Source organism: Salmo salar, chromosome ssa24 (assembly GCF_905237065.1).
Source record: "Salmo salar chromosome ssa24, Ssal_v3.1, whole genome shotgun sequence".
In the NCBI taxonomy this organism is placed as follows: domain Eukaryota; kingdom Metazoa; phylum Chordata; class Actinopteri; order Salmoniformes; family Salmonidae; genus Salmo; species Salmo salar.
The window spans coordinates 5,820,844-5,842,421 of record NC_059465.1 but is presented as its reverse complement, the minus strand read 5'-3'; the positions used below and the strand labels follow the sequence as shown (position 1 = coordinate 5,842,421).

Below are 21,578 nucleotides of genomic sequence, written 5' to 3'. Positions count from 1 at the left end.
TAATCTATGCATAGTCACTTTAACTCTACCTACATATACATATTACCTCAATTACCTCGACTAACCGGCACCCCCTGTATATAGCCTCGCTTGTTTTTTACTGCTGCTGTTTAATTATTTGTTACTTATATATATATATATTTTTTTTAATTAACTTCTTAAAGCATTGTTGGTTAAGGGCTTGTAAGTAAGCATTTCACTGTAAGGTCTATTACACCTGTTGTATTCGGTGCATTTGTCAAATACAATTTGATTTGATACTGTACATTAGGCAAACGCATCATGCCCCACTTCAGTTTCATCCACAGCTTAGAGTCGACATATGCCGATATAAGCCTAGTTACTGTTTCTGAACTGTAAGTAAGACATTAGGGTTGTTTCTTATCAGATACAGTCACCATTTAGTCCATAATATAAACCCATTAACCCTAGAGGAGATAAATACGTTTTGTAATGAACGTTGACATGTGAAATTTATCGAAACATTACAGGACAACAAAGTATTTCAGCATTTTATTTCATATTTTGAAAATATATATTGGACAGTAATATGGCATCATAACAATTGAAAATCAAATTATTGGCGTTGACAGGTAAGGTGTACAAATAACTGTCAACCCAACCAGGCCAATGTGTTCCTTTCAACCAGTTACCTGCTGATATCTAGCCTGGTCCCAGATCTGTTTGTGCTCTTGCCAACTCCATTGCTTATTGTCAAGCCAAACATGTTTTGCATGACAATGAGTGACAAGGAGTTAGCATGATAGCACAAAAAGCAAAAACAGACTGGCTCTCAGGCTAAGAGATACAAATAGACATCCCAAACCTCTCCTCGAGTACCCCCAGCCAGCCCAGTTATTTGATGTATTCCAGAACTGGCACTGCTGATTCAACTAATGAAGGGCTTGATGATTAGGTAACCATTTGAATCAGCTATGCTAGTTCTGAAATACATCAAAAGAAGTGGACTGGCTGGGGGTACTCGAGGAGAGGTTTGGGAAGCACTGTGATAGGATATCATATGCAAAATGAATCAAAATAACATGCATTTATGAAATAGGAGATGAAAACAATGTCTGGAATCATGATGTCATGTAACTGGAAAGAAAAAAAACGAATGTCTCTCAAAAACAGTGCAATAAAACAGTCGAGACATAATCACCTGCTGATTTCTAATTCAAATCATCACATTCTTCATTCTCATTAGCCTGCATGCTTGACTCTTTCTGCATTCCACAATGCTACATCTGGTTTGACCAAGCCTCAGTCGCTTCAGGTTGTGATTGTAACACCAGAGTTGTAGGATTTATTGCTGCATGAGGTCATATGAATATACGTATGCGTTAACAGTCACTTTGGAGAAAAGCGTCTGCTGGATGACCGTATGTACAATTTTTGCCTTGTCTGGTAAGATAAAGTCGAAAAAGACAGGCACCCAGGCTAAAGTATATTCTCACAGAGACTGATTTTAAAAATAAGAAAAATCCTAACGTCAATCCCAACTTTAGGATATTTGTTTCGTTTTTGTTATCTGCGGTGAACATTTTGTCGATAAACATTCAAGACAGAAGTTGTACTGATTTAAAATTCACCACCTCATTCCTCATTCACAGTCACATAAATGTTTACTGATTGACCAAAAAACTACAACAAAAGTTCAACTATAGGAGCAAAGGCTTTTCGTCACAGAATCACACAGAGCTTGGAGGTGTGCCGTAAGCTGTGGTACGCCTTTAGCCGGTCTTTTTTACTCACGCTGGACCCGACCACATGCGTAACCACAGGCATGCTCTCCACCGCCCGCCTCTTGTGCGCACGGTGCAACAGAATCCTATAAACACCCGTAACAGAACTCCTACAGTCCTTCCCCTGATTATTTAAGATATGCTCCAGGGTGATACCTAGTATCTCCAGCGCCGCCCTCACCTCCGCTTCGTCCTCCTCCAACTCTGAAGGCGTGCTCTCGGCCAGATAGGACGGGTCCAGTTTAAAGGGCTCCATGGCCCGGGGGAAGTCTATAGGCAGCAGCCACTCACAGCCCATCATCTGCTCCACACTGCAGCGGTCTGAGGGCTGGGGCTGGAGGATGCCTCTGATCAGCCTCTGGCAGGGCTCCTGTACCCAGGAGGGCAGCACATAGGCCCCCTCTAGAATGCAGCGCTTCAGTTTGGCCACCGTGTCCGCCCTGAAGGGCATGGTTCCTGTCACCATGAAGAACAGCATGACGCCCAGGGCCCAGATGTCGACGAAGACGCCCAGGTAGTGTTCGTCCCTGAAGAGTTCAGGCGCGGCGTAGGGCGGGGAGCCGCAGAAGGTGTTGAGGGTCTCGTCGCGGCGGCTCAGCGTGCTGAAGCCGAAGTCTCCCACCTTGACGCAGGTGCTGCAGGTGTAGAACACGTTCTCTGCCTTCAGGTCACGGTGGATGATGCTGTTGTCATGCTGTGGGGTGGGTCAAAGATTTATCTCGTTATCATATCGATATGTACCTTAAATACATCTCATACTCTTTAAATTACATTCAATGTTGCACAACGGAAAAGAAAAGAGACTGCATAATATTTATTTGGGTGGGCCCTGATGATTACACTGAAAAGGGTATGTAAGCAGGACTTCATCCCTGGACCATACCATGTGTTTGACAGCCGACAGGATCTGAGAGAAGACGATCTTGCTGTCGACGTCTGACAGTTTCCCCTCCATGCTAATCTTGGTGTAGAGCTCTCCTCCAGCAGCATACTCCATCACCAGGTGTAACCGTGACAACGTCTCCACCACCTGTCACCCGGCAGGAAGGCAGAGAGAGGATGGTCAAGTTGTCTTCTGATAAACTCTGTTTAAGTGCACTGCACTGATGATCTTAGCTTCTGACCAGGCTTTGTGTAACTCATTCCTTATCAACAGTGTGTGTGTGTGTGCGCGCGTGTGTCCGTCCGACCTCGTAGAGACGTATGATGTTGGGGTGGTGTAGTCTCTCCATGCTGGAGATCTCTCTGGACAGTAGCCTCTGGGTCTTCTGGTCCAGCTTGGTTTTATCCAGGATCTTAATGGCCACCTTGTCTGAAGGAGAACATACAGAGGGACATGTTCATTAAACATAGAAGTTAGTACCAAAAAGAAGAGGTTGAGTGAAGGAGTAAAGCTATTTTAGCTTTTGGTGTTTTATTCTCTATTGAAAAGACTGTGCAATACTTTGTCGACACACACTTCATTAGCATATCTGTATGCATAAGCAAGTTATTGGCCAATGAAACGAGTGCATTCTACTCCAAGCTAGGTGGCTTTCTCAAGTATGATGTCATAATAAGGACTGACATTTTTCATACTTTTCGGTTTCATTCTGTCACTATGATAATGGGATATTTATATTCAATATCAGTTGTGGAATGTGGTTCAATATTCCGGGAAATGCCCAGATCCTGATTTACACTTGTGGCAAGAGGATGTGCTTTACAGCGATCTAACCAAAGCGATCCAAAACGCATAGCTAGCTAGCCTATCCAAATGCAAGTATCTGCAGATTTTTCTCTTGTCAAAGTAGCTTGCTTGTCCTGCAGCATTGGCCATCAGTGTGTGCTTGGTGCTAGCTTCCTTTATTGCAGGAATCAGGAGAACCAGCAGGAGGAGCTAGAGGAGGAGGTGTTGACTGAATATGAGCCAGTCAATGTTGTGGATGTAAGTCCTGAGATGAGGCACAGGAGGAGCTAGATAATGTTGACTTTAACTTTGTGGAACACCTGACCATTGAAAACCTCAAGGACAGCTATCTGATGTCTGGGGTTCAGCTCATTCCGTTGTCCCCCAGGCTTCTCCTTTACCTCCATGGCTATAATTGAATGAACAGGATTACATACAACACTCCGCATGGTGCCTGGCAACACAGAAAACAAATCGCAAACTTCCTAACTAAATGTAACACTGCTGGGCGTCTCCACCCATTATCTGGGGGCACACCAGAGCAAGTAGCTAAAGCCAATGACTGTCTCTGGGACCAAATCCCAGATCGTAGCTTTAAAAGAGCTGTAGAAGCCTAGACAAATCTGCAAACAGTTAGATATAGGCTTATGTTATTGCTTTCTTGAATGCTATTGGATATTGTCAATTTTCTCTGACTGAGGCAACTAACTAATTTGTTAGAGAGCTTGATTTTCATGGAAACCAATTTTCTTGATTATAGCCTATTACTCATTTCAACAAGAACATTACATTCTTGAAAAGTCGTATTAGACTATTGATGAGACGACAGAACAGAGCAGAAATAACCAAATGGAAATTATGATCACACATACTGTGTAGGTTGTAGAGAACAAAAAGAACATGAAAACATCCAATTGAACCCATTTAGGAGGGGTGAAGCTGGTTCAGATTTGGCTTTGGGGAGTAGAAGCTCCTCAGAGGAGGAAAGGGAGGACCATCCTCATCAGTGAATTTAATACAATTAAAAATAGTGAAACAATAAAAAAAGTTATCCTTTTTCGAAAAATACTATATATACAAAAGTATGTGGACACCCCTTCAAATTAGTGGATTCGGCTATTTCAGCCACACCCGTTGCTGCCTGGTGTATAAAATTGAGCACACCGCCATGCAATCTCCATAGACAAACATTGGCAGTAGAATCTGGGTTTGGCGGATGCCAGGAGAACTCTACCTACCCCAATGCATATTGCCAACTGTCAAGTTTGGTGGAGGAGGAATAATGGCCTGGGGATTTTTTCATGGTTCGGGCTTATTTCCAGTGAAGGGAAATCTTAATGCAAACAGCATAAAATAATATTCAAGACGATTCTGTGCTTACAAATTTGTGCCAACAGTTTGAGGAAGGCCCTTTCCTGTTTCAGCATGACAATGCCCCTATGCACAAAGCGAGGTAAATACAAAAATGGTTTGTCGAGATTTGTGTGGAAGAGCTTGACTGGCCTGCACAGAGCCCTGACCTCAACTCCATTGAATACCTTTGGGATGAATTGGAAAGCCATCTGTGAGCCAGGCCTAATCGCCCAACATACGCACCCAACCTTACTAATGTGCTTGTGGCTGAATGGAAGCAAGTCCCCGCAGCAATGTTCCAACATCTAGTGGAAAGCCTTCCCAGAAGAGCAGAGGCTGTTATAGCAGCAAAGGGGGGGACCAACTCCATATTAATGGCCATGATTTTGGAATGAGATGTTCGACAAACAGGTCTCCACATACTTTTGGTCATGTAGTGTATATTCACGTCACCAAATAATTGATTAAAACATACTGTTTTGCAAGGAAGTTCTACAGTAGCCTCAACAGCACTCTGGGGTAGCACCATGGTATAGCCGGAGGACAGCTAGTTTCCATCCTCTTTTGGGTACGGTTCACATCTTCCGTCGACTTACACAGTAATCATGACAACTTCCGAAGGACGTCCATCAACCTATCAGAGCTCTTGCAGTATGAACTGACATGTTGTCGACCCAATCAAAGGATCAGAGAATTAATCTAGTACTGGTATAAGCTACAGCTAGCTAGCACTGCAGTGTATAAAAGGTGGTGTGAAGTTGACTATAAGAGAGAGAAAGACAATAGTTGAACAGTTCTCTCTGCTATGAAAAGACAACTGACATTTAATCCTGAGGCACCAACCTGCTGCGCTCTCTACAACCGCTGTGATTATTATTTGACCCTGCTGGTCATCTTTGAACATCTTAATGAACGAACTGGCCTCAATGACAATGTACTCTTATATAATCTCCACCCGGCACATCCAGAAGAGGATGTTTTTCATAGCCACCGTGCCCCTACATCCCCATTGCTTCCTGGGTTTCTGTATAAGCACTTTGTGACATCTGCTGATGTAAAAAAAAGTGCTTTATAAATACATTTGATTTGATTTCATTTGAGAGCGAGCGAGAGCTAGCTTTATTTCAATTTTATTTTCTTCTCACTTTCACTTACCTGGCTAGCGAATGCAGCTAACTAGTTTAGCCGACTCAAACACCTGGCTCAAACAGAGAGGGATGCTATGTTAGCTAGCTGGCTATGGCTATCCAACACTGGAACTCTTCCAAGTCAAGGTAAGCTTTAGGTTTTATTATTTTATTGCCACCGGGGCTCGCCGGTGTAACTGCTTTATCTGCTTGCTGTACACTGTACTGCATGATTGTAGCAGGTTTATTAACATGTTAGTTCTAGTAGCTATGTTGACTATGACGTTAGCTAATATGGTGACAACGATGTAGGCTGTGTGTGTAGTGGTTTGCGATTATGGTATGAAGGTTTGGCTTGGAAAGGTTTTGTCACCTGGTCACAGGCACTGAAGTCCACAAGTGAAGGGAAAAGTTGACAGGAGGAGAGCGAGTAAATGCAAGAAGAAATTACACAACGAGCAAACATACTATTTGTATGTGGCTTCTATGAAAGTGAACTGTGTTTGCGGTGATCAGGTATGTATTCATTCTGCCAAATCTGTTGATTATTCATTCTGCCAAATCTGTTGATTAACTTTTCTTAAACAGAAGCAAACAGAACAAAACGGGGATAACATACCTGCATTTGTCCAATAGAAACTCGTTTGCAACTGTTGGACTAATGATTACACCCTAGGTCAGCTAGATACACGCTAGAGTGTCCAAGGCGGTATTGAATGTGTCACTGTCTGTCTTTGATTACTTGATTACTCTAATTTTTCTCTTGACCTGTGCACCTACGTTGTAAACTTTCATTCATAGGCTAGGATGTAGCAACCTCATGATGGGTTCAAGGAAAATTTGAATATCATGTAGTAGCCTAAACCTATCAATGTTACATTGAGCTGGGTGAATGGATTATGAATGACAGTCATCCAATATGCTGTAATAGAAATAAGGCCATGCTCATCTTAAACGGCTGTGACCACCCTGACCTCACCTCTAGTACCCATACTTGATACCAATAGCATGAATTAATTAATAATATAAAGGAATAAAACAAAGATCTTGGCTAATAGGGTATGGAAAAGTCCCTAAGCGGTGTGATGGTGCTGAGATATCTAATTGTGCTTTGACATGCATAATTAATTAAGACTGGTATTAGTCTCTCTTTCTGCTCTGCCAAAGCTTTCAATGACAGCCTTTAAAATGCCCCGGAGCTCATTTTGCTTTGTCGGACTAAGCAAGCGATACCACACACGCACACTCACTCACACTACAGTCTTTGATGAAGCATGCAGCAATTCCAGCCGTCGCTAAGGGAAACACGAGATCTCTAATCAATCCATCTTTTCAAGGGCAGCAGACAAGCTGTCTCTCTGTGGCTGATTCAGACCACAGGCCCAAACCACTGGCTCATTAGCAAACAGCTATCTAAGGATACGTATTATTAGCTCATTGATGAAAACAGCTAGTCAGTCATCACTGTGGTTTGAGACTTTGCTGGAGCAGAGGAGCTGGGATTTTCCAAGAACTATTCAACTCAAGCCAGCATATTTAGTGAAGATTGGCCAGGCCATAATATCTTCTCACTTTTACTGGTCAATGAATTGAATAATTTAAAAGATTCAAAGGTTTGGTGAGCATCTACAGTACAGCAGGGCTGTGTCTGTTATGTTAAACATCAGCTAATGTGTTTGCTGCTTGGCAGGGGTCTTCCTTACCGTTGGTGAGGGCGTGGATCCCCAGTTTGACGTGGGAGAAGTTTCCACAGCCAATCTCCCCGCGGACCTTGTAGAAGCCGATACGTCGGCCCACTGTGAGCTCACGGACCACCCTGTCAGTAGGGTTACCAGAGGGGTTGCCAAATAATCATCATTAACAAAATTATCCAGAAAAACAATACATGATAATGAATTTTCTTTCTTGTTGTTTTCTAAGAGAGCGTTGGGCGTCCTGGTTCTACCTGTCGTCCTGGCACATGTCGAGGTTGAGCCTCTCCAGGGGGGTGAGTTGGCGGGCAGGGACCGCCTCATCATCTGTAGCGATGTCCGAGCTGTCCTGACGGCTCCAGCGGGCATATCTCCTGTCCTGACCGCCTGTACTCCCAGCCCCAGAGCCCCTGGAGCTCCCCACCGTAGCCCCAGCAGGGCCTACCCCAGAGGGGTACACGGCCGTCATCCTACCCAGGATGCCCAGGATGGGGGTAGCTCATGGCTGGAGGGGGTTCTGATGCAAGGCACCCCCTGTGGGTGAACACACAGAACAGAACGTTATCATGAGGGAAATACACAGAGCCCTGTTCAATCCAGCCTATAAAACCCATTTTCTGGGCTGAAAAAACACGCAATACTTTTATTTTATTCATGATCTCACCAAAACCATACTAAAAGCGAAGAGCAAAGTGTGAATCTCACCTTTATACATAGGGTCCATGTAGAGAACTTTTCTGCTTCACCGAATGTCCAGACGACCACAGATCTAAGCCAGCGAGACAAAACAGAGGCTACTATTCTATTCCTCAAGTGCAGACGTCTCTCCAGACCTTCGATGGACTGCAGTTTGAACACTCCCTTAACCAAGGCGGTTGATGACAGTTTCTGACCCGTAGCTCAAGGAAGTTAACCCCAGACCGTTTGTAAGCCCAACTTGTTGCTCTAGATCATTCTTTGAAACAGAGGATGGCTTAGAGTGAACAACAGTTCACCTCAGTCCGCTGGCTCTCTCATTAGTGTTGCTGCGTTTTAATTGGCTCTTTGATTCCCTGAGATATAAATAGCCCACAGGTGGTGGAGGAGGGGGGAGGGAGGAAAGGAATATGGCTGACGTTAAGGTGCTGCCATGGGGTACTTCCTTAAACGCCCCACAAAGTTGTCCATCTCTTGGGGCGGCAGGTAGCCTAGTGGTCAGAGCATTTGGCCAATAACCGAAAGGTTGTTGGATTGAATCCCTCAGCTGACAAGGTAAAAATCTGTTATTCTGCCCCTGAACAAGGCAGTTAACCCACTGTTCCCTGGTAGGCTGTCATTGTAAATAAGAATTTGTTCTTAATTAACTGACTTGCTTAGTTAAATAAAGATACAAAAATGAAATTGGAACAATGAACTCAGTTGAAAAATGAACTCTTTTCCCACTCTCTCGTCTCTTCTCTCTAAAACGCTGGTGCAGGGATTAATGAAGACAGTCGCTACATCTTTTAATCCCGGCTTTATTCATTGTGTGTTTGAGCATGCGTTTGTGTGAGGGTAGTATACAGAATATGTGTACATACTTGTGGACAAGTGTTAATGTATGTCTGCTTACCTGTGTGAACACTCAAACACACAAACTGATTAGAACATATTTTGTTTTCAGGAGATGATTAGGTGACAAGTGTGTGTGTGTGTGCAGGCGCATTTGTGCACGTGTGTCTGTGCTAGTTCCTTCACACGTGTGTGTGATTAGGTGATAACTACTTGTTCTGAAAGCTCTAACAATGTCCCTGGAGTAGAGGTGGAGGTGGCTTTACACTCATTAATGTGTTTATTATGGATGTTAAGGGAAACAAGGTTTTCTAACCTAGCACTAATTCACTGTCATGCGTCATGTCCAAGGGTCTAACCTATAGGGCCAGTTTCCCGGACACAGATTAGCCTTCACAATTAAGAACTTTTAATTGAGATTCTCCATTGATAATGCGTTTTTAGTCCAAGACTAGGCCTAATCTGTGTCTGGGAAATGCCAAACAGATTATAGGGCCTACTTTGTGATTATTAAGAATGAATCACAACGCACTCTTCTGCTGATGTATCAGAGGGATGCATGCTATGTCACTAAAAGACAGAGAGAGAGAGAGAGAGAGACAGAGAGAGAGAGAAGAGCAAAGAGGGTTTGAATCTTTGAAAGTGAGCACACTTGAGTTCGTCCGTCTGAGAATCCTCCCACACTATAATAACCTGTAATGCAGCAAGATCCTCTCCATCATAGCAGAGGGTTAGGTCCTTTATCCTCAGCCCAACCACCAGACACACTACTGTTCTCACACAACCACACTGCTCTCTAATACAACACCGATGTATCTCAGACATGACCGGCCAATAGCCATACACCATCACCGACAGACAAACGTCAACAGAGGAGAGACGCCTGTGTATGCAGGATTTCAGTCCAATCCTGCTATCTACGTTTGCTTTTCCAGAATATACAACTATAGTACATTTCTACAAATACCGATTGATCGATTCCGCAGCAAATTACCAATCTAAATGTACATAATCATGATCTTATATAAAACACCTCATTAAGACACATGATATCTCAAAACAGAATATCACTTGTCTTGCCAGGAGCTCCCCTCTTCAATGTCTATTAAGGGGAAGCAGTGGAGGTGGAGCATAGCAAATCAAAGAGATTCCCCTTTGTGACCTCTCCCATCTGTCCAGCCTTCAAACACCTTTCGGCCTTCCTGTGTCTCTCTAGCATGAATATCTAACGATTGATCTGAGGCCGACTAAAAGGACTTGCCAAGAGAGAAGAGGGCTCCGCTTTTACAGCACAAAGCAAACACTGCTCTGCAAAGTATAATTATGCTATAACAAGCATTTCACTGCACCTGCTATAACATCTGCTAAACTGAGCACGCGACCAATAAACTTTGATTTGATATTAGCCATTTATGTGAGCGTGAACACACACACACACACACACACACACACACACACACACACACACACACACACGGTGTTGTTTATGAATTGTAATTGGCAGCTGATACACCTGAGAGTACAGAGTACCTAAAAGGTGACCCCAGTAAATCAATGGGCTCCTGAGTGGCGCAGTGGTCTATGGCACTGCAACTCAGTGCAAGAGGCGTCACTACAGCCCCTGGTTCGAATTCAGGCTGTATCACATCCGGCCGTAGGGCAGCGCACATTTCACCCAGTGTTGTCCGGGGTAAGCCGTCATTATAAATAAGAATAATTTGTTCTTAACTGACTTGCCTAGTTAAATAAAATGGGAAATGTTTGTGTTTAGGGTCAGGTTGACAACTCTACTTGGTTGCTTGGCAATGGACAGTGAGCATATTTATGTGGATTCTCTATTCTGGATTAGGTATTAACTGGTGATTGTGAAGAGAGAGCAGAGCACTGTGTTCACAATTACACATTGCTTCATTGAGTTTAAATCACACACACCACAGGAGGTTGGTGGCACCTTAATTGGGGAGGATGGGCTTGTGGTAATGGCTGGAGCGGAACAGGTGGACTGCTATCAAATACATGGTTTGATGCCATTCCATTTGCTCCGTTCCAGCCATTATTATGAGCCGTCCTCCCCTCAGCAGCCTACACTGACACACACACACACACACACACACACACACACACACACACACACACACACACACACACACACACACACACACACACACACACTAGCTAAATTACGCTACCTTTCTGTATGGTGTAGGCAACATCAAATTATTCACGAGCCTGTAAAAGAGATTCAACTCACCAGTCAAATAGCAGCAGACAGTGGCTAAGGATCCATTAGGATGGTTGATGGTGGACGGCTGGTCCAAGCTCTGGTGATCCTCTTCGTTTACTCTGCAATAACAATGGCGAAAACTATAATGGAAGACTCCATCCACAACACGTAGATCTGAAGTGCACTCCACTCTCCCTACATGTAGGCTCTCCCTTCCACTCTCCCTACATGTAGGCTCTCCCTACCACTCTCCCTACCAGTTGTATGAGAGGATGTATTTTCCTTGAGAGAGGCACTGGTACTGCAGTTCACAACACCAGGTAGCTACGGGGAAATGCTTTCTACGAAAGGGATCCTCCTCTTCCTTTGACTAAAACTCTCTCTCACGCTCTCTCTCTCACTGTCTTTTTCTCTCTCTCTGAATTCTCTCTCTTAGTCTGCTTGTGTGTGTCTGTAATTTTCTCTCTCTTTTACACACACACACACACACAGAGAGAGAGGGAGGGACCGAGCGAGTACTCTGGCCACACAAAGCTCCCCTGTGTGATAATTGAGATGTGCGGTTGTGGAGAATAAAGAGCTGAGCGGTGAAAGGACAGGGACAATAGCGGCTGTGGGCCTTAGTAACAGAGAGACAGGCCTCTCTAGAATCTGTGGGGCAAACATTTCACATTTCCAAAAAGGACTGACCCAAATCTCCCCACTGCTATAACCCCTCTTGTACACGCACGCACACACACACACACACACACACACACACACACACACAGGGACCAGAAATTGGCTCTGGCATTTCCCACACACTGGCCCATTTATTCTTGGAGATAATAATAATTTTGCGAGAGAAAAAAAAAAACAAGTCAGACAGGCACACTGGGCTACCAATGGACCAGCCCATTTGGCATTTGCCCGAAACGCCAGATCACCAGTCCACCCCTGCACACACACACAAAATGTTCTAATGCCCACCCCCTTGCTCTGAGTCATGGAGCCCCAGCCAAAGAAACATAATCTGGGCATTTCTACAGGCCTGGTTAGGTACACGAGGCATGGGCTGCTTTAAAAGCACACATGGGATGTGATCAGTGCTGTTTTTACAGCTTGGCAACAAACCATCACATACCCTTTGTTAATAGGTCTTGTAAAAGTGGCCAAGTAAAGACAAATAGCCTATACCTGGTATACATAGTCAGAAACTACAGTAAATGGTAATAATGTGTTTACATAACAATAACCTCCTTATTACTTTTGTTATACTTGTCAAAGCTCAGGAGAAGACCCAGATGCAGACAGGTTCGAAGTAACAAAAGTTTATTACAAAAACAGGGGGGCAGGCAAACGACAGGTCAGTAGTCCAGAGCAGAGTCCGAAAGGTACAGAACGGCAGGCAGGCTCAGGGTCAGGGCAGGCAGAGGTCAGTAATCCAAGGTGGTGTGACAAGGTACAGACCGACAGGTAGGCTCAAGGCAGGCAGAATGGTCAAAAAACGGGAAAGCTAGAAAGCAGGAACTAGAGACAGAAGGAGCATGGGAAAAAACGCTGGTAGGCTTGACGAAACAAAACGAACTGGCAACAGACAAAACAGAGAACACAGGTATAAATACACTGGGGATAATAAGGAAGATGGGCGACACCTGGAGGGGGTAAAGACAAGCACAAAGACAGGTGAACCAGATCAGGGTGTGGCGGTGTGGCAGAGCAGCGAACAGTTTTGACTGGGCTGAGCGGGAACTGTGCTTCCGCAGAGGTAGGGGGGCCAGCAGGCCAGAGGTGGATGAACGCAGTGCCCTTGTTTGGGTGTAGGGACTGATCAGAGCCTGACGGTACGGAGGTGCCGTTCCCCTCACAGCTCCGTAGGTAAGCACCATGGTCTTGTAGCAGATGCGAGCTTCAACTGGAAGCCAGTGGAGTGTGTGGAGGAGCGGGGTGACGTGAGAGAACTTGGGAAGGTTGAACACCAGACGGGCTGCGGCATTCTGGATGAGTTGTAGGGGTTTAATGGCACAGGCAGGGAGCCCAGCCAACAGCGAGTTGCAGTAATCCAGACGGGAGATGACAAGTGCCTGGATTAGGACCTGTGCGCTTCCTGTGTAAGGCAGGGTCGTACTCTGCGAATGTTGTAGAGCATGAACCTACAGGATCGGGTCACCGCCTTGATGTTAGCTACTACCAGAATGGCGGTGTTGCCATCAGACGGGGGAAGACCTGTGACGAAGTCCAGAGATATGTGAGATCAGGGACAGTGAGGGACAGGCAGTGGTTAAAGGAGACCAGCCGGAGCTTGCCGAGGTGTCTTGTTCTGCGCACAGACCATGCAGGCGGCAACGTACGAAGAGATATCCGGGACCATGGTCGGCCACCAAAAGCATTGCCGGACAAAGGCCAGGGTCCGACGGGAGCCCAGGTGGCAGGCAAGCATGGAGGAGTGCGCCCACTCCAGGACCGATGAATGGACAGCGTCAGGAACAAACATCCGGTTATCCCCTCCCGGTGTTCAGCTGGGAACGCTGTGCCTCATGGACCTGCTTCCCTATTCCCCAGCTGAGTGCCGCCGCCAGGCACGAGGTGGGAAGGATGGTCTCGGGGTCCGAGGGTGTAGCTATGGGGCCATAGCGGCGTGACAGCGCATCCAGCTTGATATTCTTGGATCCCGGTCGGTAGGAGAGGGAGGAGTTAAACCGGGCGAAAAGCAGGACCCACCTACCTTGCCTGGAATTGAGACGCTTGGCGGTGCGGAGATATTCCAGGTGCAGAGATATTCCCCCACTCCGACATCCAAAGCATCGGCCTCCACCACGAACTGACGAGACGGGTCAGGATTAACCAATATGGGAGCTGTGGTGAAGCGGTGCTTGAGGTCCCAGAATGCCCTGTCAGCAGCTGGGGACTACGTGAACGGAACCTTTGGAGAGGCGAGTGCAGACAGGGGGGAAGCCAGGGTGCTGTAGCTCCGGATAAAGCTGCGATAAAAGTTGGCAAATCCCAGGGAACATTTCAGCTGCACTCTGGCCGTAGGCTGGAGCCAATCAACCACCGCTCTCACCTTCCAGGGATCCATCTGTAAATTCCCTGCAGCGATGACGTAACTAGGTGGAGCGATGGAATTCACATTTCTCCGCTTTCACGAAAAGCTAGTTCTCCAGGAGGTGCTGGAGGACCTGTCGGACATGGAGCACGTGTTCTTGGGCTGAGTGGGAGAAAACGAGGATGTCTCTGAGGTAGATGAAGACGAACCGGTTCAACATGTCGCAGAGAACGTCATTGACCAGGGCCTGGAACACTGCTGGGGCTTTGGTAAGGCCAAATTGCATGACCTGATATTCGTAGTGACCACTGGCCATGTTGAAGGCAGTCTTCCACTCGTCCCCCTCCTGTATCCGCACCAGGTGGTAGGCGTTCTGCAGGTCCAACATGGAGAAAACGGTGGGCCCCTGGTGTGGCTCGAAGGCCAAGGCGATGAGTGGTAGCGGTTCTTCACCGTGAGGTCATTGAGGCCCCAGTAGTCGACGCACGGGCACAGGGTTTTGTCTTTCTTCTCCACAAAGAAGAACCTTGCGCCGGCGGGGGAGGCAGAAGGACGGATACACCCTGCAGCTAGGGAGTCCTCGATGTAGGTCTCCATTGCCTTGGTCTCCAGACCCGACAGAGAGTACAGTCGTCCCTTGGGCGGTGTGGTGTCTGGGAGAAGGTCAATCCTACAGTCATAGGGTCGGTGTGGAGGAAGTGAAGTGGCCCGGGCCTTACTGAAAACCTCAGAAGGTCCTGGTACAGCGCTGGAATGGCAGAGAGGTCCGGGGCAACTTCCAAGCCCACCGGAAGATGTCCCGGGGCAGGCTTCACTGACTTCAGGCAATGGGTGTGGTAAAACGGGCTCCGGCCCATGATGGCACCAACAGTCCAATCAATAATGGGATAGTGTCACTGGAGCCAAGAGAATCCCAAAACCACGGAACCTGAGGAAACTTATTGTGGGTGACCCGGCCTATAGAGTGCCCGTCCAGCGCTCTAACGTCCATGGGAATGGAGAGGGGCTGAGTGGGGATGCCCAGCTTGGACACCAGGGTAGCGTCCATAATAATTCTTATTGGCCCAGAGTCAATGAGTACCCTGAGAGATTACGACTGGTTACACCACAGCAGGATGGCATGGAAAGCAGTGCGAGTAAGGGGAGAGGAAAAGTTATCCATATTACCCACCAGAGTACTCACCCCTACTGGTGAGCCTGGTCTTTTAGTGGACAGGAGGACACGAAATGACCAGTAGTCCCTCAATGTAGGCAATTCTTCATGTGAAGCCGGTGTAGACGTTCAGCTAGGGACAGCCTTGCTCTGCCTAGTTGCATCCGCTGACGAAGAGGTGATTCAGCAGACTTCGGAGACTCTCGGGGGAACTCGAGAGTCCTCTCAGCAACGGAGAGGTCGGGGACTTCCGGGATGCCTCGGAGGCGAGGTGGAATCCTTGGGTGGGTGAGTGGAATCAGATCCCCTCTCCTTCCTGCGTTCCCGTAGCCGTCCATCGATCCGGATGGTGAAGATCCGTCAGTAGTTCACGGGCTGCTAGTTTGTCCTTAACCTCCACCGATACTCCGTGCAGGAACGTATCGAACAGCGATTCCGGGTTCCAGGCACTCTCAGCTGCCAACATTTGGAAATCCACCGCATAGTCTGCAACACTGCGGGAGTCTTGCTGAATCTGGAGTAACTTCCAGGTAGTCTCTCTCCCGGAACATGGAGAATCGAAAACCTTCTTCACCTCCGCCACAAACTCCTCCAACATTCAGCATACGGCTGACTGTTGTTCCCACACGGCCGTAGCCCAGGCAAGAGCCCTCCAAGACATCAGCGTGATGAGATATGCTATCTTCAAGCGGTCCGAGGGGAAAGAGGAGGGCTGTAGCTCGATGATGAAAGAACACAGGTTCCCGAATCTCCAGCAAAGCGTTCCGGGGGAGGTAATCGGAGCTCTTGGGAATCCAGGGTGGCCGGTGAGGCACGCTGCTAACAACTGGGTTACTGAGGGGCTGGGAGGTTACCGTCGCGGTAGGCTGCCTGACAGACAACCCGCGGATTTGCTCCAGCAAACAATGCAAATAGTTTGGGTAGCCATTTGATTACCTGTGCAGGAGTCTTATGGCTTGGGGGTAAAAACTGTTGAGAAGCCTTTTGGTCCTAGACTTGGCGCTCCAGTACCGCTTGCCATGCGGTAGTAGAGAGAACAGTTTATGACTGGGTTGGCTGGGGTTGTGCCTTCCAATAGTGGCTCCTTGGGAGGAGACGGTGTTGCAAAGCTGGTCCGAGTCTGCTGGGTCCGTCAAGGCCAGTTCATACTGTCAAGGCTCAGGAAAAGACCCAGATGCAGATTGTTACTTCGAAACTAAAGTTTATTACAAAAACAGGGGGGCAGGCAAACGACAGGTCAAGGGCAGGCAGAGGTCAGTACTCCAGAGCAGAGTCCGAAAGGTACAAAACGGCAGGCAGGCTTAGGGTCAGGGCAGGCAGAGGTCAGTAATCCAGGGTGGTGTGACAAGGTACAGAACGACAGGCAGGCTCAGGGTCAGGGCAGGCAGAATGGTAAAAAAAAACAGGAAAGCTAGAAAACAGGAACTAGAGACAGAAAGGAGCATGGGAAAAAATGCTGGTAGGCTTGACGAAACACAACGAACTGGCAACAGACAAACAGAGAACACAGGTATAAATACACTGGGGATAATGAGGAAGATGGGCGACACCTGGAGGGAGGTGGAGACATGCACAAAGACAGGTGAACCAGATCAGGCTGTGACAATACTGGTACTACCAGGCTTGAAGTTAGTCTCAGAAAGTGTCCATCAAACAATAAGGTAAATGCCAGAATGTAAAATAAAGCATTACTGACAAATGAACATGTAGATATAATACATTCGGAAAGTATTCGGACCCCTTGACATTTTCCACATTTTGTTATATTACAGCCTTATTCTAAAATTGATTAAATAGTTTTTTTCCCCTCATCAATCTACACACAATACTCCATAATGACAAAGCAAAAACAGGTTTTTAGAAAGTTTTGCTAATTTATTAAAATAAAGAACTGAAATATCACATTTACATAAGTATTCAGAACCTTTACTCAGTACTTTGTTGAAGCATCTTTGGTAGCGATTACAGCATTGAGTCTTCTTGGGTATGACGCTACAATCTTGGCACACCTGCATTTGGGGAGTTTCTCCCATTCTTCTATGCAGATCCTCTCAAGCCCTGTCAGGTTGGATGGAGAGCGTTGCCGCACAGCTATTTTCAGGTCTCTCCAGAGATGTTCGATTGGGTTCAAGTCCAGGCTCTGGCTGGGCCACTCAAGGACATTCAGAGACTTGACCCGAAGCCACTCCTGCGTTGTCTTGGCTGTGTGCAAAGGGTTGTCATCCTGTTGGAGGGGTACCTTCGCCCCAGTCTGAGATCCTGAGCGCTCTGGAGCAAGTTTTCATCAAGGATCACTCTGTACGTTGTTCTGTCCATCTCTCCCTCGATCCTGACTAGTCTCTCAGTCCCTGCCACTGAAAAACATATCCACAGCATGATGCTGCCACCACCATAGGGATGGTGCCAGGTTTCCTCCAGAAATGACACTTGGCATTCAGGCCAAAGAGTTCAATTTTGGTTTCATCAGACCAGAGAATCTTGTTTCTCATGGTCTGAGAGTCCTTTATGTGCCTTTTAGCAAACTGCAAGCGGGCTGTCATGTGCCTGTTACTGAGGAGTGGCTTCCGTCTGGCCACTCTACCATAAAGGCCTGATTGGTTGTCCTTCTAGAAGGTTCTCCCATCTCCACAGAGGAACTCTGCCAGAGTGACCATCAGGTTCTTGGTTACCTCCTTGACCAAGGCCCTTCTCCCCCGATTGCTCAGTTTGGCTGAGTGGCAGCTCTAGGAAGTGTCTTGGTGGTTCCAAACATTTTCCATTTAAGAATGATGGCCTCTGTGTTGTTGGGGACCTTCAATGCTGCAGACAGTTTTTGGTACCCTTCCAGATCTGTGCCTCGACACAATCCTGTCTCGGAGCTCTAAATCAAATCAAAGATTATTTGTCACGTGCACCGAATACTACAGGTATAAACCTTAAAGTGAAATGCTTACTTGCAGGCTCTAACAATAGTGCAAAAAAGGTATTAGGTGAACAATAGGTAAGTAAAGAAATAAAACAACAGTAAAAAAGACAGGCTATATACAGTAGAGAGGCTATAAAAGTAGCAAGGCTACATACAGACACCGGTTAGTCAGGCTGATTGAGGTAGTATGTACATGTAGATATGGTTAAAGTGACTATGCATATATGATGAACAGAGAGTAGCAGTAGCGTAAAAGAGGGGTTGGTGGGTGGCGGGACACAATGCAGATAGCCCGGTTAGCCAATGTGCGGGAACACTGGTTGGTCGGCCCAATTGAGGTAGTCTACAGACAATTCCTTCGACCTCATGACTTGGTTTTTGCTCTGACATGCACTGTCAACTGTATGACCTTATATAGACAGGTGTGTGCCTTTCCAACTCATGCCCAATCAATTGAATTTACCACAGGTGGACTCCAATCAACTTTAGCAAAGGGTCTCATAGGAAAGGGTCTGAATACCGAATGTAAATAAGGTATCTGTTTTTAAGTTTTTATAAATTAGCAAACATTTCTAAAAACCTGTTTCCGCTTTATCATTAAGGTGTATTGTGTGTAGATTGATGTGATAAAAAAATATATATATATATATTTTAGAATAAGGCTGTAACGTAACAAAAGTGGAAAAAGTAAAGGAGTCTGAATACTTTCCGAATGCACTGTATAGCCTTGGCCTAGTAATCACAGATGGGCCTCCCCACCCTAAGAATGAAATTCTGTGAACACTAGGTAAAGAAAAGACGATTCAAACAATAACCCAGCAGACTTGATTCGACCAATCATATAAAACGCCTTCAGAAGGGAGAGGAGTTTGATTACGTAGATAGCATCAGCAATTTGTCGGTGTAGGCAGAACAACAATCAGACGAGAGAGAGAGAGAGAGGTTCATCTGATTAGAATAAGAACTCAACTTCAATCAGTGAACCCATTGAGTGACCACTGCTCACCAAGATCAAGTAGAGCTGGAAACAGATCAAAGAGAATCTTCCTTTTGAGACTAGTTCTAAATAGATCTACCTTATATAGTACAAGGTATGTGTTTTGTGCCCTGTTTGTGACGGGAGATAAAGGAAGCTGTATGAGGAGTGACTTCCAGGTCTCACACACACACACACACACACACACACACACACACACAAGCACACACACACACACACACACACACCCCCGGCGGTCTGATGAAGTTACCATGACACTGTACAGAGGGAGAGAGGTGTTTTCACACTGCTGTAAGCACTCCGGGGAACACATGCACATCAACTAAAATGCTTGCTTGGACAAGGTATCACCAGTGACTCATTGATTGTACCAACTCACTGGGCAAGTGCTATCATATCCATGCCAAATCAACAGAAACACATAAGGTGTTAGGTAGAGAACAGTCCCAGGTCAGTGAGAACAGAGTGAATTATATGATATTCGACATTACATTTAGCCTACACCTGTTCTATTCAACTCTATGGTCTCTACATCCTAATGAATCTTCTTTGTGAGCAATAGGCAATGATCTACAAAATAGAAAAGAGAAAAAGTGTTAAGAAGTTATGAGGTGCCTTGACCAGAGCCATTTCCGCTGCATTGTATCTCAATAATCTATTCACTTTCTTCTATTCTCTAATCTGAACACTTTAAAGCAGCTTTTATCTTATAAAATACTATTAATGTGTAATGTGCTCCGTGTGATGGAGCATCAAAGGCAAAGGAAACAGACAGTCTGTCTAACAGCCACACAACAGTCTATAAGCCCGTGTGGCTCAGTTGGTAGAGCATGGTGTTTGCAACACCAGGGTTGTGGGTTCGATTCCCATGGGGGACCAGTACGGAGAAAAAATTTATGAAATGTATGCATTCACTACTGTAAGTCACTCTGGATAAGAGTGTCTGCTAAATGACTAAAATGTAATGTAAATGTATAGGCTCCCCACATTTGAGTGTTTATAGAATTGTAACAGAAGTGGTCAGAATAACATTTGTAGCCCTCAGACCTAACCACTAAGCATTAGCTCAATGGGATAAGGCACTCTTGAATTTCTCAGACAACCCAGGTTTGATAGCAGGTTAGTTGCAAATTCTGGTTCACATTACAGGGAGCATGGTATAAAAACCTCACAACTAATTTACCCTATCCATCCTGCAAAACTAGGCAGCTTTGACTCGGGTATTCCATGCATCAGTCTTGACACATCACACACAGAGAGAGAGTGATAGAGACACACACCTGTGTGTGGTCTCCCTCCACATTGGTGCTTCAGTCTCTAAACATCTAAACTTTAATGCTCACTTAATCCCCTTTATCTATAGCAGTGTATCTCAAGTCAATGCTATAACATGACTTCCGACTTTTAGTAGCCTATAACCAACCTCTGCCCATTTAATCTGTCCACGAGAGACTACTGCCCACTATGCCACCCCTAGACGCTGCTCATATGATCGATCTCTTGAATTAATAATAGGCCAACAGTGTTCCTATAAATTTCAGTGATGTTCACAACATGTCATGTACCTGGTCTGTTTCAACCACAGCCACAAGGTAGCCTAAACGTGACAATAAAACGACATCGAGGAAGTGTCAGGCCGAACAGAACATATTGACACAGGGTAGGCTACAAGAACATTCAGGACGTCAGAAGCGGCGTCACCTACACATAAACATCATGAGAATGCAGCCATTAAGCAGAATATCGCTATTAATTTTACTTGGCCAACCTGTCAGCTATGCACCACACATGAAACACCCATGTCGCCTTACCTTTCTGTATTACATCCAGACGCCGATTCAACGAGCAAAATTGCCGACAGAATTTATACGGAGGACACCTATTTTACCCTGTAGTGTTGTCACTGATGGCTATTGCCACTTTGCTTCGCAACAAAGCCAGTTTGCGACAAGAGGGAATCCCTTTGAGTGACAGTTTCTTTGACGAATTAGGTACGGCATGGTGTGTTACCTTCCTCTCTTTAGCCAATGGAAACTGTGCATAAACGCGTTTGATGGACTTGGCTGGAGTCCACGGGCATAAACAAGAAGATTCGTTCAGCACCACTTGAGCTAGTCCTGTCTAATTATTTCTGCTTGGGGGTTCAATTGTCAGTTCAA

At 45.9% G+C, this 21,578-nt stretch overlaps 1 protein-coding gene across 1 annotated transcript; it reads right to left on the bottom strand.

Annotated features, from left to right (window-relative positions):
* Positions 1 to 500: 500 nt before the first annotated feature.
* Positions 501 to 21,375, bottom strand: nim1ka (NIM1 serine/threonine protein kinase a). Its single transcript, XM_014171130.2, has 8 exons — positions 21,231 to 21,375; positions 11,367 to 11,458; positions 8,291 to 8,354; positions 7,840 to 8,119; positions 7,598 to 7,710; positions 2,936 to 3,057; positions 2,629 to 2,775; positions 501 to 2,439 (listed from the first exon to the last, which is right to left on the bottom strand). The coding sequence occupies exons 4-8, from the start codon at positions 8,052 to 8,054 to the stop codon at positions 1,684 to 1,686; spliced, it is 1,353 nt and encodes a 450-aa protein (XP_014026605.2). The 5' UTR covers positions 8,055 to 8,119; positions 8,291 to 8,354; positions 11,367 to 11,458; positions 21,231 to 21,375; the 3' UTR covers positions 501 to 1,683.
* Positions 21,376 to 21,578: the final 203 nt, after the last annotated feature.